This window comes from Saimiri boliviensis, chromosome 9, assembly GCF_048565385.1.
Source record: "Saimiri boliviensis isolate mSaiBol1 chromosome 9, mSaiBol1.pri, whole genome shotgun sequence".
NCBI classification, from domain to species: domain Eukaryota; kingdom Metazoa; phylum Chordata; class Mammalia; order Primates; family Cebidae; genus Saimiri; species Saimiri boliviensis.
This window is the reverse complement of record NC_133457.1, coordinates 123,152,430-123,167,909: the sequence shown is the minus strand read 5'-3', so window position 1 is coordinate 123,167,909 and position 15,480 is coordinate 123,152,430. Positions and strand designations below refer to the sequence as shown.

General features: G+C 35.6%; 1 protein-coding gene and 1 non-coding gene across 12 annotated transcripts in view; one reads left to right on the top strand and one right to left on the bottom strand.

Annotated features, from left to right (window-relative positions):
* Window positions 1-62, top strand: LOC120367985 (U7 small nuclear RNA). Its single transcript, XR_005582217.1, has one exon. It is a non-coding gene; the product is annotated as a U7 small nuclear RNA (small nuclear RNA).
* Window positions 63-5,104: 5,042 nt separating this feature from the next.
* PHACTR3 (phosphatase and actin regulator 3) overlaps window positions 5,105-15,480 on the bottom strand; it is a 263,489-nt gene continuing 253,113 nt past the window's right edge. For all 11 annotated transcript variants that reach the window (XM_074406723.1, XM_074406722.1, XM_074406725.1 and 8 more), the window contains 4 exons: window positions 12,334-12,395; window positions 11,224-11,364; window positions 7,514-7,590; window positions 5,105-5,696 (listed from right to left, as the gene is read on the bottom strand). In XM_074406723.1, coding sequence (XP_074262824.1) covers window positions 5,681-5,696; window positions 7,514-7,590; window positions 11,224-11,364; window positions 12,334-12,395 — 296 coding nt within the window. In that variant the 3' untranslated portion in view covers window positions 5,105-5,680. The remainder of the gene's footprint in view (window positions 5,697-7,513; window positions 7,591-11,223; window positions 11,365-12,333; window positions 12,396-15,480) is intronic.

Below are 15,480 nucleotides of genomic sequence, written 5' to 3'. Positions count from 1 at the left end.
TGGTGTTACAGCTCTTTTAGAATATGTCTAGCAGGTTTTTCAGTTTTCACCAGAACGCCCACCTCAAAACAGATGAACTCCCTACTTATGTGCTTTAAAAATGAGGATATATGTGCTTTTAAAGTCATGCAGAATCATACGGATTTCCATTTCATTGAACCCTTGGAATAATTGTATAGGCGAATCAAATGTACATAGACTTCTTTGTTAAGACAATGTATTTGTAATGGTTAGCTTTTGTTTTTCTACTTAAATGGCCATGAAAGTATTCTGAATTAACATCTATAGGAGAACAACATTTTATTTAGGGATACAGATGTGTTGAGTGAGATCAATATGTTGTACCATCTTGAACTTTAGATAATATACTTTTAGCTTATGCTGTGATAGCAACAAGTTTAAAAGGAACTTGGAAGAAAAGAAGTCACACTCATGAAACACTTGACATTGATTGTGTACCTAATTTGATGTACATTTTGTACAAGTCATGCAAAGACAATTGAGTTTATAATGAGTGTTGAAATTTGGAATAGATCAAAGATTTTAACCTTATTTAAAAACATAATTTAGCTCTTTGACTTCTATGTAACTCATTTCTAAGATGTTCTAGTATATGTTTAAATTTTTTAAGCTCAGAGCAGGATCCAGCAAAGTTTGTCCTGAAAGGCTATACAGTAAATGTTTTAGGCTTTGTGGGGCAGAAGGCAAATTTCAGAATATCATGTCAGTCCATATTATAATCATTTTAATTGTAACTAAATATATAAAAATCATTCTTAGCTTACTGGCCACTAAAAAAAAGGGGATTTGGGAGTGGCTAGATTTTGTCTGTGGGCTGTAGTTTACAGACTTCAAGTTCAGAAAGGAAATCTTATAGATCAGAACTCTGTTCTTTATTATAACATTTTTCCTTAGTTTATCTTACTATTTCACAGAAATAGTTATTTAAATCAATTTTGCATAGCAGAGGCTGAGTATATTAATTAATATAGCTAAAATTCTTGATCTATTTTAAACATATTAAAAATAAATGATCATTGTAGCTAATGACTTAAATTTCTTACCTGGATTGTAATCTAACACCCTGGTTTAGGTTTACCATGTGTCCTCAACCAAATACAGCTTGTAAGGTGGTAACTGTCCAGAAGTACACATGGAAGAGAAGAAATTTTACGTTAGTATAGCTAGGCAGAAACCTAAATACTAAACTCTACAGCTATTACTATAGTGATCTTATTGCTACCAAATCGTAGTATTATGGATAGCCAACACAAACTTAAAAGGCCAGCATATCTTTTAAATGAATAATGGATTGAGTAGTCTTCACGTAGCATTTAATTCCACATGAAATTTGTATTTTACAGTGACAAATTCTGCCAACTCTGAGCTCAGTGCCTAGTGTGGTGCTTCACAGTTGCTGGAGTTAGTTCTTTAGCCATTCTGTCATCATTACCTATTAACAGTTAAACCAGATAAAGTTAGTGTATAAGTTTCTTATCTACTTCAAACTTAGAGTAGGTATGGAAGGAATCATATATGCTATGAATAAATAAGTTGAATTTTGAGCAAAGTAACATACTAGCAAATAATGTCAACAAACAAATCTAACTTGGAATGTAAAAACTGAAGCAAGATGATAGGTGGTTCCGGAGATTGTGTTTTCTGCCACATCAGGTATCACCACTATAATTACTAAGAAGCAGGCTAGCTGGAAAGCAGGGAATGGACTAGTGGTATAGACCAGTCTTTTAGGGAACACACCTGAATTGTAGTAATATATTCAGTGTATGTATTTTTGAAAAGGGATAACAAATTGCATTTAGAAGAGAATACACATATATAACATGTGTGCAAGTTGAAACATGAAATTGTTGCCATATATATAATATAACCAGAATTCTTCCTTTCCATTGCTTATTATCAAGAAAATTGAATTTTTAGAATTTCCCTATTTATAGTTGAGATTAGAAACTTTGAAAAGGATTTTTAAAAAATTTTTATTGCTTTAAAAATACTTCTCTGTTTTCTTAGAACTATGAAACTGCTAACTGGTACTTTCTCCATTGTTCATTCTAACATTTTTTGTTTGAACTAGTGGTATGTTCCTGGTAGCATCACTGTAAATAAATTTGCAGGGAAATAAGCAAATGGGGTTTGTAGGAATCTACTTTTTGAAAATATTTTTCATATATTCAGTTTCGTATGTTCATTTGCTTATGAATATCTTCTGAGATGTTTTCATACGAAAAATGGAGGAAAAGGTCTCTGAAAAAAACTAGATAAATTGGTATTGGAAGCATATAGTAATAGTGGTTTTAATAGTACAGCTAGGATTTTGCATTTCTGGGCTTGAATTTGTTGTTGAAGGACTAGACATACATAGCTAAAAGCAAACTGCGTTTACTTCCAATGTGTAATAAATTTAGGCCTGTAATTACCATATCTTTCCACAAGGTGGATGTCTCGATGTTAGATTAGATTCTTCCCCGACAATCCCCTGCCATTTCAATTGTCAAAAAATTACTTAGGTGCTGTGATTTCAAAATCTTTTTAAATGTATTTTTACTTTTACATTTTTTTGAGACAGGGTATTGCTCTGTTAGGTTGGAATGCAGTGCAATCACAGCTCACTACAGCCTTAGCCTCCTGGGCTCAGGCGATCCTGCCACCTCAGCTTCCCTGGTAGGTGGGACTACTGGTACATACTACCACACCCAGCTAATTTTTTGTCTGTTTTGTAGAGAAGGGTTTTACTATGTTGCCCAGGCTGGTCTTGAACTCCTGGACTCAAGCGATCCACTCACCTTGGTCTCCCAAAGTGCTAGGATTACAGGCCTGAGCCACCATGACCAGCCCCCTTTAAATTCTTTTAGATATACTTTTTACAAAGTCATATAAGGTAGTATTTCCTCTACTACATTAGCTTAAAAAAGTTAATGGATGTGTCTAGAAAATAATTTCCTCCCACAAAATTACCAACAAGCTTGTAAAAATGTTTTGAACTCCTTAAAAACAAAACTTATGATTTAAATATTCATGGTTGCTTTAATATTTTTTTCTGAAAATAGCAAATGATTTGTAAATTTTTATTGTATAAAAACTTCATTATTGAATACTAGTAATGAAGAATTCTGATAATTCATATATAGTTATTTAATAAGACTTTTTTATAAATCTGTAGGCTGTTAAGTATATAAACGTTCTCTTCAATTATAAACATATGCAAATGCATGTACATATACATATATATCATCAGTGCCATATGATTTGTGAATTGCTTTTTAATTTTGTTCCTCCAACTAACTTGAGAGATAGTTGAGATGTGATGTGGGTGGAGAGTAAATATACTTGATTCACAGTTTCAGTTTATCTCTTAACCCTTATAATATCTGATAAAAACATCAAATACCTAAGTACAGTTTAGAGTAATAGTCTATGCATAATAAAAACACAATGGTAGAAGTTAGATACTATTGCCACACATTTAGATTAAAAGGAAAATGTCTGCTGGTTTTAGGATATCTTAGAACCTTTGAGTCTGAACCAGTCCAAACCCTCCTTTGGTTATCCTGCACTTTTACTCTTTTGGTTTTATTATCCACTAGTAATGGGACTTGGGCCAAAAACTAATTATGTGTCCCATTTAACCAGGTTATTGTTAACCATAGGTGCTGCCTGGTTCTTTTGTAAGCAGTACTGATCTTTTGGGGGCCAGGGTGATTTCTAAACAGTAGCACCTTTTCCCTTTCTTTGTTTCATAGTAAGTATATTAATATTTCTTTGTGAGGGAAATTGAAATCTTAGTTTTACATAATTTGGGCTCCCATTAATATTTTCAATTGAATATAAAATAGGAGGAACTTCTAATATATAGCATAAAATAGGTAAAAGTTTTTGGTAGTTGGTTGGCTACAAATAATGTGTTATGAATAACAGAAAATATATAATGTATGTATATACATATTTTAAATCATTTAAATTTAACTGACTTCTAATTTAAAAGGATTTAGATACATTTCACAAATTGAGACTCAGTGAAGTCAACTGATTCACAGAAGTTACAGAGCAACTAAGAGGTAGAGCGGGAATTTTTCTACCATAACAATAATTTTTTTAAAAAAAACCTATAATTCAACTAATCGTGTGTTTTGCTAGTCTCTAGGACTCATCACAAGTCACTTTGGACAAAGTGCTACTACTGTAAAGACTAAGGAGTTTCTATGGGCATCTGACCCAGTAGCAGTCTTAAAGAAGTAGAGAAGGAAAGATAGTGGAAAGCAGTGAGGTAGCGTATGTGGTAAGAAGTCATAGAGGACACTCGGTTGCTTCAGGTGCTACCTGGCAGCCATACCAGTAGCTAACATTTATTGGATTCCCAGAATGTCCTGAGCACTGTGCCAGCACTTTAGCTTCTTTATCTTATAATACAGCAATGTTGTGTGAGAGAGATACGATTATCCTGTAGAGAAAATAAGTTGCTTAAGTAGCACAGAGCTTGGGTTTGTGCACAGGTTCTGCAAACTCTGAAAGTCATGTTCCAAGTTACTGTGCTTCCTGCCTCGCCTCGCCAGTGTACCAGGAGGGAAGGAGGGAAGGCTCATCTCGGTAAGGACACTTATTTGAAAACCAATTAAAAATATTTTTCAGGGAACATTTATTGTTATTTAGCTTGTTTCCCCCTTTGTGCCAAGATTTGCACCTTTGTGCTGGGGTAAATTTCCTTTCTTTATAATCCCTACTTCATCTAAAACTTGGTCTCTTTTAACAATGTTTTTAACAATGTTTGCAGAGGCGAGCTTAAAAATACTCTTAAAGGGGGTCATACTTTTCATTTCGATAGAATTTTTCAACAAATTATTGCTTACTTCTTAGTTAAATGCACTCTTCAGTACTCACTGATACATAAATTTAACTTGAAAAAGATAATTTGATTTTCTAAGGCACAAACCACATACATAAACAAAATTTACAAAGCACGTAGAAAGCTGGAATTCTCATTCATGTGTTTGGATTCTGATGGTTCAAAAGTAAAAACTGACTTGTTTCACAGATCTATGTTCTAAAGTACCACTCATCCCAACCCCAAGAAAATGTAAAGCCTGGGTTAATTTCCTGCAATAAGTAGTCATTTAATTAAAGAACAAAATTAACAGGAATCAAAATGTTGCAGCTGTATATTTTGTTAGACATTATATAAAAAAGGAAAAGTATAATACAGTAAATCATTTTGTATAACAGGAAATTAAAGAGTTTTCAAATTAATTGTGATCAGGATAAAAATGTCTTTTGAACATAATACTGAATGACACTGTCACATGTCCCTCATGTCAGAGGCCTGGGAGTGGTGAGCCTGCACATGCACGTTGCCCGTCCTCCGTTACACCGCAGAACTGTAAAACAAGGTTGAAAGGCAAACAACAGTTTTCTTCTGATAGAGTTATGTTGGGTCTTAACTGACCCCAACAGTTCACACTCCTCAGACACCAAAGAAGGAAGGAAGTGTGTCCTCTGGTTACTCCTCTTGCAGGTAAGTGTGGCCAAGATTGCACCTGTGTGTGTGATCCTGCTCTTCTCACAAACACAGCAGGTAGTCTTGAGCTGAACTTCAGGAAAGTTCCCTGACGAATGTTCAGTGTTGGTATCAAAAAATTAAACACAAATTCTTCTCAGAAGAAAATCTCTATGGCCTATGGAATCTAGAGATTATAAAAAAGACAAATAATTTAAGGTTATGTATTTCTAACAGTTAAAATAGCCAAAAACCTCCTACAAATAAATTTGCTACTATTAAAAAGCTTCCTAGAAGTCCCATATGTAAAACATGAGGATGGAGCTACTTTGTTTAAAATAGGGTAGAGTCTCAGAGGGCTGCCCACTCTTAGGCCCTATTATACCCCAAAACATATTCTTCAGACTACCTAGAACTTAGTTTGAAAACTATTGGTTAAACCCTTGAAGTACACAGAAAGGCCAGGGCTTTGCTAAATCAGTAGAAATAATGAATTTGTTAATAAATTATTGGAAATTATAGTAGAGTTATGGCTTTTTTAGAGTAATATATTCATAATTTTAATACATGTAAGAAAATCTCATAACTAAAAATACTGTTCTGACTCTTAAATTGACATGAAGAAAGTGCTAAAATGTAGATGTTCAAGTATTAAAGTCATTCTTTAAAATTTTGTCACTTAAAGCTATCAACTTAGGACAGAAGATAATCATCCTTTGTAAACATTTATTTTAATAATGTATAATGGGAAAATGTATGAAATTGGATTATAATATATAGAATATGTAGTCATTATATTAAGACAGAATAAACATTAAAAGTAATTGTGCATGATTTACATTCATATGACCCATTCAAAACAAAAAAAAATAAAATTGCCTATTCCTCCCCAAAACTATGTCAGTCATGAGAGGGAACCTTAAAAAAATTTGCATAATTTTCTCCTATTCATCCAACTTTCCCTTCCTCCTTGATATATTCACCCTAAAACCATTGGTTAAGATAGAATTCCATTGTACTTAGTTTCTGTTCTATAGCCACATTAAGCTTACACAGTAAATATTTCTAATAACAATTGTAATGGCCACTTTGTAACAAACAGAAAATTATTATTTTGGTTTAAGGCAGTATCTGTATGCATGATTTCCTTTCTCTTTGAATGTGGGCCTTGAGCATGTTCAGATAAAAGGAGAGAGGACAAAGCAACTGATACAGTTGAAAGCTTGTTGTGCCAGAGTCACCTGCTTTAGAACCAGACATGTTTGAGAACTTCACATAATTACTACTGGTCATGGCCATGGAAAAGTGGGGGAAATCCTGAAAGAATATGAAGTTCAGTAAGTAAAGAGAGCTAAATCCTTTCCCAACTTTGTTATCACCAAGAAGCCAAGTGTCATCCCTTGCATATGGTAGCACAGACAGAATATATTCATCTTAATGGGAGAAGTCTTGATTATGGAAGAATCAGCCAATATATTCCCAATAGAATATAAACTCCATGACAATGGGAGCCTCCTTTATCATATTCACTATTGCATTCTCAGCACATACTCAAATATTTGCTGAGGAAACAAATACTCAGCTTTAGGAGAACATTGTGTTAAAGATGTGACTAATAGTTTAAGATAAGAGAAAGTAAATGTGAAGGTGGGGAGTGACTAATTTCACAGCAATATATACGTAGGTGAGTTCTAAAAGTTAGAGGAATTCTGAATATTCGAGGGGAATTAAATACATTGAAAAATTACTTTCATTGCCGTGAGGCTTATTTTCTTAAATATGCATTAACTGCTTAAATAAACCACTACTGTTACCATACATACCACTTTTCACCAAGTCCTGTAAGAAATAATGGGAACTGGCAGCATTTTAAGTTGAGGTACATTCTGTTTGTTCAATACAGTTCTTTGGAGAAATGCTGAATTTGTTTAGCTGGATACATCGTTTCTGGGGTGTGTGTTTCAAAAATATTTTAAGTACCATGAAATTCATACAAAATCTGACCTTGTCAAGTGCTTGCTTGATGCATGTACCTCCATTTCATTACTTTTGTACTCATTTAATTCTTTACGAATTGCTGCCTAAAATATAAAAACAAGACATTGCTTTTCAGGATATTAAAAAATCAACAGGAAAATAGCATCGTGTTTACAAATTAACCATTCCTAATACTTGACTCTATTATTATGTAATATACAGAAAAAAAAATACTTTGGGTTCAGCATTAAGACTGCCATACTCATTTTTATAGTCCTACCAAGCTAGTATGTAGCTAATATTCTGGAAATCTTTGTAAAAATTTTTATCGATACATAATATTTGCACATATATAGAGAGTACATGTGATATTTTGTTATGTGCATCAACAGTGATGATCAAGTATTCAGGATGTCTATCACCTCAAGTATTTATCATTTCTTTGTGTTGGGAACATTTCAAGTCCTCTCTTCTAGCTGTTTTGGATTACACACAACATTGTTGTTAACCACAGTCACCCTACTCTGCTATAGAACATTAGAACTTATTCCTTCTATTTAACTGTATGTTACTACCCATTAACCAACCTCTCTTTCTCTCCCCAAACCCTGCCACCCTTCCCAGCCTTTGGTGTCTATCATTCTACTGTCTACCTCCATGACATCAACTTTTTTGATCCCACATGAATGAAAACGTGATATTTATTTTTCTGTGCCTGGCTTACTTCATTTAACATGCTAACATCTAATTCCATACGTTGTCAAAAATGACTTGATTTTCTTAAGGTGGAATATTTCATTTTGTGTGTGTATATACACACGTTTACATATATACACACATATATATGGATACATGTGTATATACACACACACAACTACATTTTCTTTATCCATCTATTGGATACTTAGATGATTTTTATCTTGGCTGTTAATACTGCTGCAGTGAACAGGGGAGTGCAGATGTCTCTTCAATGTACTGATTTGATTTCCTTTGGATATATACCCAGATGTGGCATTTTGAATCATACAGTTTTTAAAAATATTTGGAGGAGTCTCCATACTGTTTTCCCTAATGGCTGTATTAATTTACATTCCCATCAACAGTATATAAAAGTTGACTTTTCTCCTAATCCTTTCCAGCATGGTTTTATCTTTCTAATAATAACTATTCTAACTGGAATAAGATGATACCTCATTGTGGTTTTGATTTGCATTTCCCTGTTTATTAATGATGTTGAGCATTTTTTCATATACCTGTTGCCTAGACCAATGATGTCCTAGAGTGTTTCTTCTCTGTTTACTTTTAGTGGTTTTATAGTTTTGGGTCTTACATTTCAGTCTTTATTCTTCAAGTTGATTTTTGTATATGGTAAGAAATAAGAGTCCAGTTTCATTCTTTTGCCGTATGGATATCCAATTTTCCCAGCATCATTTATTGAAGCGTGTCCTTACCCAGTTTATGTTCTTGGCACCTTTGTCAAAAATCAGTTGGCTGTGAATATGTGAATTTTTTTTCTGGGTCTCCTATTCCGTTCCATTGGTCTGCGTGTCTTTTACGCCAATACTATGCTGGTAGTATAGCCTTATATTTTAAAGTTAGTGTGATGCCTCCAACTTTGTTCTTTTTGCTAAGGATTGGTTTAGCTGTTCAAGTTCTTTTTTGGTTTCACAGGAATTTTAGGATTGCTTTTTCTATTTTTGTGAAAAATGATACTGGTATTTTGATAGGGATTTCACTGGATCTGTAGATTGCTTTAGGCAGTATGGTCATTTCAGTGGTATTAGTTCTTTCTATCCATGAGCATGAGATATCTTTCTTTGTGGCCTCTTCACTTTCTTTCATCATTGTTTCGTAGTTTTCCTTGCAGAAGTCTTTCACCTCCTTGGTTAAATCCATTTCCAGGATTTTTGGTACCTATTTTAAATAAGATTGCCTACTTGATTTCTTTCTCAGCCAGTCCACTATTAGTTTATAGAAATGCTACTAATTTTTGTATGATTTTGTATCCTACAACTTTAGTGAATTTATCAGATCTAAGTTTTTTTGGAGTCTTCAGGTTTCTCTAGGAATACGATCGAACTGTCTGTAAAGAGGGATAACTTGACTTCCTCTTTTCCAGTTTGGATGCCTTTTCTTTCTGTTGCTGTCGATTGCTCTGGCTAGGACTAGTATTATGTACATCTTTCATGAATTCATTCGCTGGACTGTAGTGGGAAGACAACCCTCCCCCAACCCCGCCCACTCCATAACTAAATAGACCAAGCACATGGTTAGGGTATTAATAAAGCAGAACACCAAGATAATGAGTAAACTTCAGCTTCTGGTGAACTTGGAGTTTTAAATCAGAGATCATCTAGAAAAGTCATTCTGACTTCAGCACACATTAATACTTTTACTTCCCCAGGCCCACTTTATCATGTACTTCTTTCTCAGATAAACACTCGTGGGACCTAATGAGACTAAAACATCAAACAAGGAAAGGAAAGTCTGTAGAACAAGGAAAGGAAAGTCTGTAGGACAAGGAAAGTCTTCAGGGATATATTATTCTCATGCTCAAACACACGTGCAGACTACCAAAGATACTTTCTTTCTCCCCTTATCATTGTGATCCTCTGAGCACATCACTCACAAATAACCAGGCAAGTTAGTCCAACATGTTTGCATTTCTTCAAGTTGATGCAATTATCTATGTATATGTATAAGCTCGTAAACTCAGCATATAAAGAATGAAGAACAATTAGCTAATTCCTTGGCTGAACGTATAATTTTTCTCTTCCTAAAGGCTTTACGTCTTCTGAAAATCACTAGAAGAAGGTGTGACAGACCCTATAGATACTCTTGGGCTTAAATCCTGCCAATCAATACTGTTTGATCACAGACAAGAACTTACCCTCTCTGTGCTCAGCAAATGTCATACCTTCTATTTCAGTGCAGAGTCTCTGTGACCTGCTGCCTCCTTGTGTTCCTGCCTCTCTAACTGTTCAGTTCAGACTCTTCAGGAGGTTCTCAGAGATATGTCTAACTGTGCAAGTCCAGGAGAGAGTCTAAAACCTCTTCCATACTGTAGAGGCTTTCTTGAATGCCTCTTTGTCCCCCACTGTAGCTCGTTTTGTTTAAACTTGCCAGTTGATCTCTTTTATGACAGCCTTGCCCACCTTTGATTTATGCCTCATACCAAAGTTTCTCAATTTCCACAGTTTTGACATTTGGGACTAGATAATCCTTTGTTGAGGGGGCTGTTATGTGCATTTTGAGATGCTTAGCAGCATCCCTGGCCGTTGCCAGTAACACCCCCAGTTGTGACAATCAAAAATGTCTCTAGACCAGGCATCCCCAAACTTTTTACACGGGGCCAGTTCACTGTCCCTCAGACTGTTGGAGGGCCGCCACATACTGTGCTCCTCTCACCGACCACCAATGAAAGAGGTGCCCCTTCCTGAAGTGCGGCGGGGGGCCAGATAAATGGCCTCGGGGCAACGTGCGGCCCGCGGGCCGTAGTTTGGGGACGCCTGCTCTAGACATTGCCAAATTTCCCTAGTGGCAAAACTGTCTTCTAGCTGAGAGCCACTGCTCAATCTGACCCTGAATTATCTTTGTGAAACCAATATTTATTGCAGGTATACTCTTAATTTAAATAGTTGAGGGCTCCCTTTGTCTACGAATAAACTCCCTGGCATGACATATTTTGCCCTTATAATAACATACAACAACCCCCACCAGCACAGACAGTTACGTACCTTATCTGCTGCTGAAAGTCTTGTCCAGGGTTTGTCTGCCCTCCTGTCATAGTCCTGTGCCTTTGCTACTTCCACATAATCACTGAATCGTATCAGAATTTTTCTGTCTCTTAATTCATCAACGGTGGGTCTCTGATTAAGCTAAAATAAAAGATTATCATAGTTAAGTATCACATGCCAAACTAGATTTTTTGAAGTTCTCTGAACAAACAGCAGCTTTCTAAAAAACATAAAACTCTGCAACTGTGAAATGTAACCTGAATACAAGCAATCTCTAATGTGAAGGGCTTAAATTATATACTGTACTCTTACGTCAAAGAATGTGACTTAAAATATGTAAAATATGTTCCTCCAACATATTTTATCAGAAGGAGTCACACCCCCAATAGTACATAGCACTTGCTCAAGGAATGGTTCGTGAATTAATTTAGATTTTATGGCACCAATGGCTTCAGGTACAATTAGATACGCTTTTCTGAAGTACTAATAAAATTATTGTATGTCAAGATCAGGAATGATATTCTGTTAATTTCAAGAGAATGATTATGGAGCAACACAACGAAGAAGGTGAAACCAGAACACTTGAATTTAGAAACAATCAGGGCTTTAAAAGTAGATTATGGTTTTCAGAGTTGCTACCTGTATTGGCCATAGTACATTTTAACTATTTGAGTCATAGATAACAAACCCTGAGTCTAATAAAGTTTTCTACAACTGAGGAGCTTCTAGACATATTGGAGGTAAACAAAAGCAATGAGTGTAAAAAGTGACTAAAACACTGATGCCCAGGTATGCTTTTCCTAGACACTGTAAATTAAGAAAATGCCCATCAACTTCTGGCTTCCACCTGTACATAAGTAAAAATGTCATCTGGACTGTACACCTCTTCCAAGTGCTTCTGTGCTAGGGAAGGACCTCGTCCATAGGGAATGTCAAAGGGAGTTAGTTAATTGTTGCTGAGCAAAAATCCCAATTTAACTGATAGCATGTTATCCAGGAAAACATTATTCATGATCACAGAGTAATATCAAGATTTCCCTTCCCACTTACTACAGAAGCAGCTATTCTCTAGTTCACCTTTTATTATTTAGGCAATAAAACTTACAGTACCTTTCTTGTCAATCTTTGCTTAATTTCTCTTCTTTCTTCCTGCTCTGTCTGATCATTCCTTTCTGTGCAAGATTAAAATAGGAAAAAAATAACAAAGAAAACAGGTTGAAACTTTCTTTCCTTTAGCAGGGAAGTGTACTCAAGATATCCATATTTCTGAGAGCTGAAGACCTTTTTCCACATCACTGTTACCGTGTTTTTTCCCACTTTGTCAATCACTGCTCAGGAGATCATGGTTTCATTATACAGAAATACTTGTACTAAGCGAAGCTTTGCTGTTATCCCAACCCGGTCTCCTCAGCCCTCTGTGCATTAGAAACAACCACAGTTATGGCTGCTGTTTAAGGAAGTAGACATCTCTGTGTATGTCTGTCTCTCTTACTGATTTTCTCTTTCTCCCCAAATATCTTTATCTGTGTATTTACATCTAGCACCTAGATGCCACATAAAAATAGCTATAGTAGACTAAGTAAATATATGTATGTGTACATTTCAATATAAACAGCGCTGCCACTACTTTTTTTTTCTTAAGTGTACAGACTTTTTAACCAACATAAATGTGGAACACCTTCTTCAGCTTCTGGGCAGCATATGCTTATATGTTCAGACAGTATTTCAAATCTTAACCTATCTATAAACCTACCTGACTCTCCATTGCTGAAGTGTGAACACTGTTATATGAAAGTGCCATTTAAAGGAGCCCAAGTCCCTCAGCAAAATTAGCTTTGCTTGGTAAGTTGTGACTATTAACATTCAAGCTGTGCTTGCACCTACACTTGGAAGCTAAAAATAGACCAAAGTGCTGAGATATAGTATAAAATGGAAGCTTCCCTCTGGGATACGAGATAATGGCTGTCCTATTTCTGGTGCTTCCTGTTGCCAAATAAAGCCTCGGGTCCCTGACCTGAACACAGCTCCATTCCTAGGAAAGAGATTTCAACAATCAGCACTCCTAGAAACACTGCTAGGTTTTGGTAAGGGAAATCCTGCTACTTGCAGTTAACACAATTTCACATTATCTGCTTTTATTTAAAAGATGCATTTCAAATATTTGTGCATTTGTGGGATTGGTTTATATATTGTGCTCTTCTGTAATTTTTTTAAGAGAGTCATCTCGGATTAGGGTGTTTTAGAAAGGGTAATGAAATGCTGTTTGTGCTTAATTCTTTGGATAAGTGATAAACCAGAAGAAACCATACTTTTGAGATGTAATCAGAAAGCTGATGATACAATTAGAAAAACGTGAAAGTATCACATATAAGGCCAGCCATGAGGGATTTAACAGATATTAAATTTTTCAGATTTCTTAAAAATAGGCCATAGGCAACTCCCAAGTGCAGCCTCCATGTGAAAAGATTGAAACAAAGTCAGATCTTTTGTTAAATAAAAAAAAAATCCTGAAAAATGCCATAATTACTACCAAGGTCACCAGCAAGGTCTTTGAAGAGTTGATCTTTGAAAGTTCCTGTCAGAGTGCTTCTTTATGCCAGGTGGTCTGTTGGACACCTCCTCCAAGAAGTCCTTCCTGTTAGCCTAAGCCCACAGACCTCTTCCTCTGAGCTCCCTATAGTTATATGTTTCTGGATCTCTTATTTCCAGACCCAGAAAATCCTGTGCGTTATACAAAGCAAGGGACCCATAATCAGGACCACTATACCCATATTTTCTGGAAATAGCTCTAGCAGCTTGGACAGTTACACATGAGTCTTCCATAAATATCCAGAAATGTATCACAGCTTCTGATGCAGTAAAGAAGATGGGCAGTGGAGTTAGGCAGACCTGGGGTTGAACTCTAGTGCTATCCTTTTTCCAATACTCATTTGTTAAAAAGTGCAAACCTCACAAATATGTTGCAATGATTAAATGAGTAAATATATATCAAGTACTGAATACAGTGCCTGGCACAGATTGGGCCATATAGAGTTAACCATCATATAAAGGGGTCACTGCTCTTCTGATTTTGTATCTGTGTTATACTGTTACATGAGCAGAGTTCTGAGTATTCCTCAGATATTATTGCAATTAGTCATGAGTTCCCCACTTGAAGCAAATAAAAAAAGTCATATTCTAAGGATTACAAGAAGAAAATGCAATATATTATGAATTCTTGAAGTCCTGGTTATCAAGAGCCTATGAGTATGATGTTCCATACTGGGCTATATATAGTTACCCTATTCTCAGCAGAACAAAAGAAAAACCAAATACCCGCCACAAACCTAGCAGTAAAATTCTCAAGTCCTCCCGCTAAGGACAAACCTACATTCGCTGATGAAGGCACAGTGTTTATGGCAGGATTGCCATGGCCACTACAGAGAAAACCCGTTTTCCCTTTTGGGCACTGAAGGTGAGTGAGTCAGTTTCAGTTATATACTTACTAGGTCTCTGTTCACCAAAGATAGTTCTATTTCTAAGGCTCTGATATTTATTTCCAAAGAATAACACAATTAGAAGCACTTGCTGGTGGGAAGAGCTGGCTGCCCACAATAGGAAGAAGAGGCTGCTACTGAAAGAAGACATGGTTCCTGGTTAAAAGTCTGGGCTGCAGTACTCTCTCCTGCTGCTGACAGTGGGCTACTCGGAATGTGGAGCTTCCTGTGTCTTGAACTTGCCCGGTTCAAGTCTAGACTGCTACTTTTACTACATCTGTAACTAACAAGCTTGATAAAGAAGTGACTTAATTTTTAAAAATTCAAATATTTGGCAACTGAAACAGCTTGACTTTTCTGCCTACTTAATTAAGCATGTTATCAATGAAAAGCTTTTCTTTAAATCCTCAGAGATGGTATAATTAACATAGAACAGTAGTCACCATATCTTAAGTTTAAAAAGTAAAATGAGGTCTTTATCTGAGAGTTACTTTCAACAATCTATAAAGGAGGAGATCGTTTTAGGCAGTTAATGAAGGTATTGAGGCAAAGAAAGGAAAGAGGAATCCATTCAAGTTCCGTACCCAGACCAGCAAGGGGGTACCATTATAACTTCACAAATAAGTTTGTGAAGTTTCTGACAGAAAGCTTGGTACCATTATAACTTCACAAATAAAGATGTTCACAAATAAGAAACTTGGAGAAAGTCTGTAGTATTCCTCACATAACGATTTTTTAAAAGTTCTTTAAAAATCCAAGCCATTAGAAGATACTTTCTGTT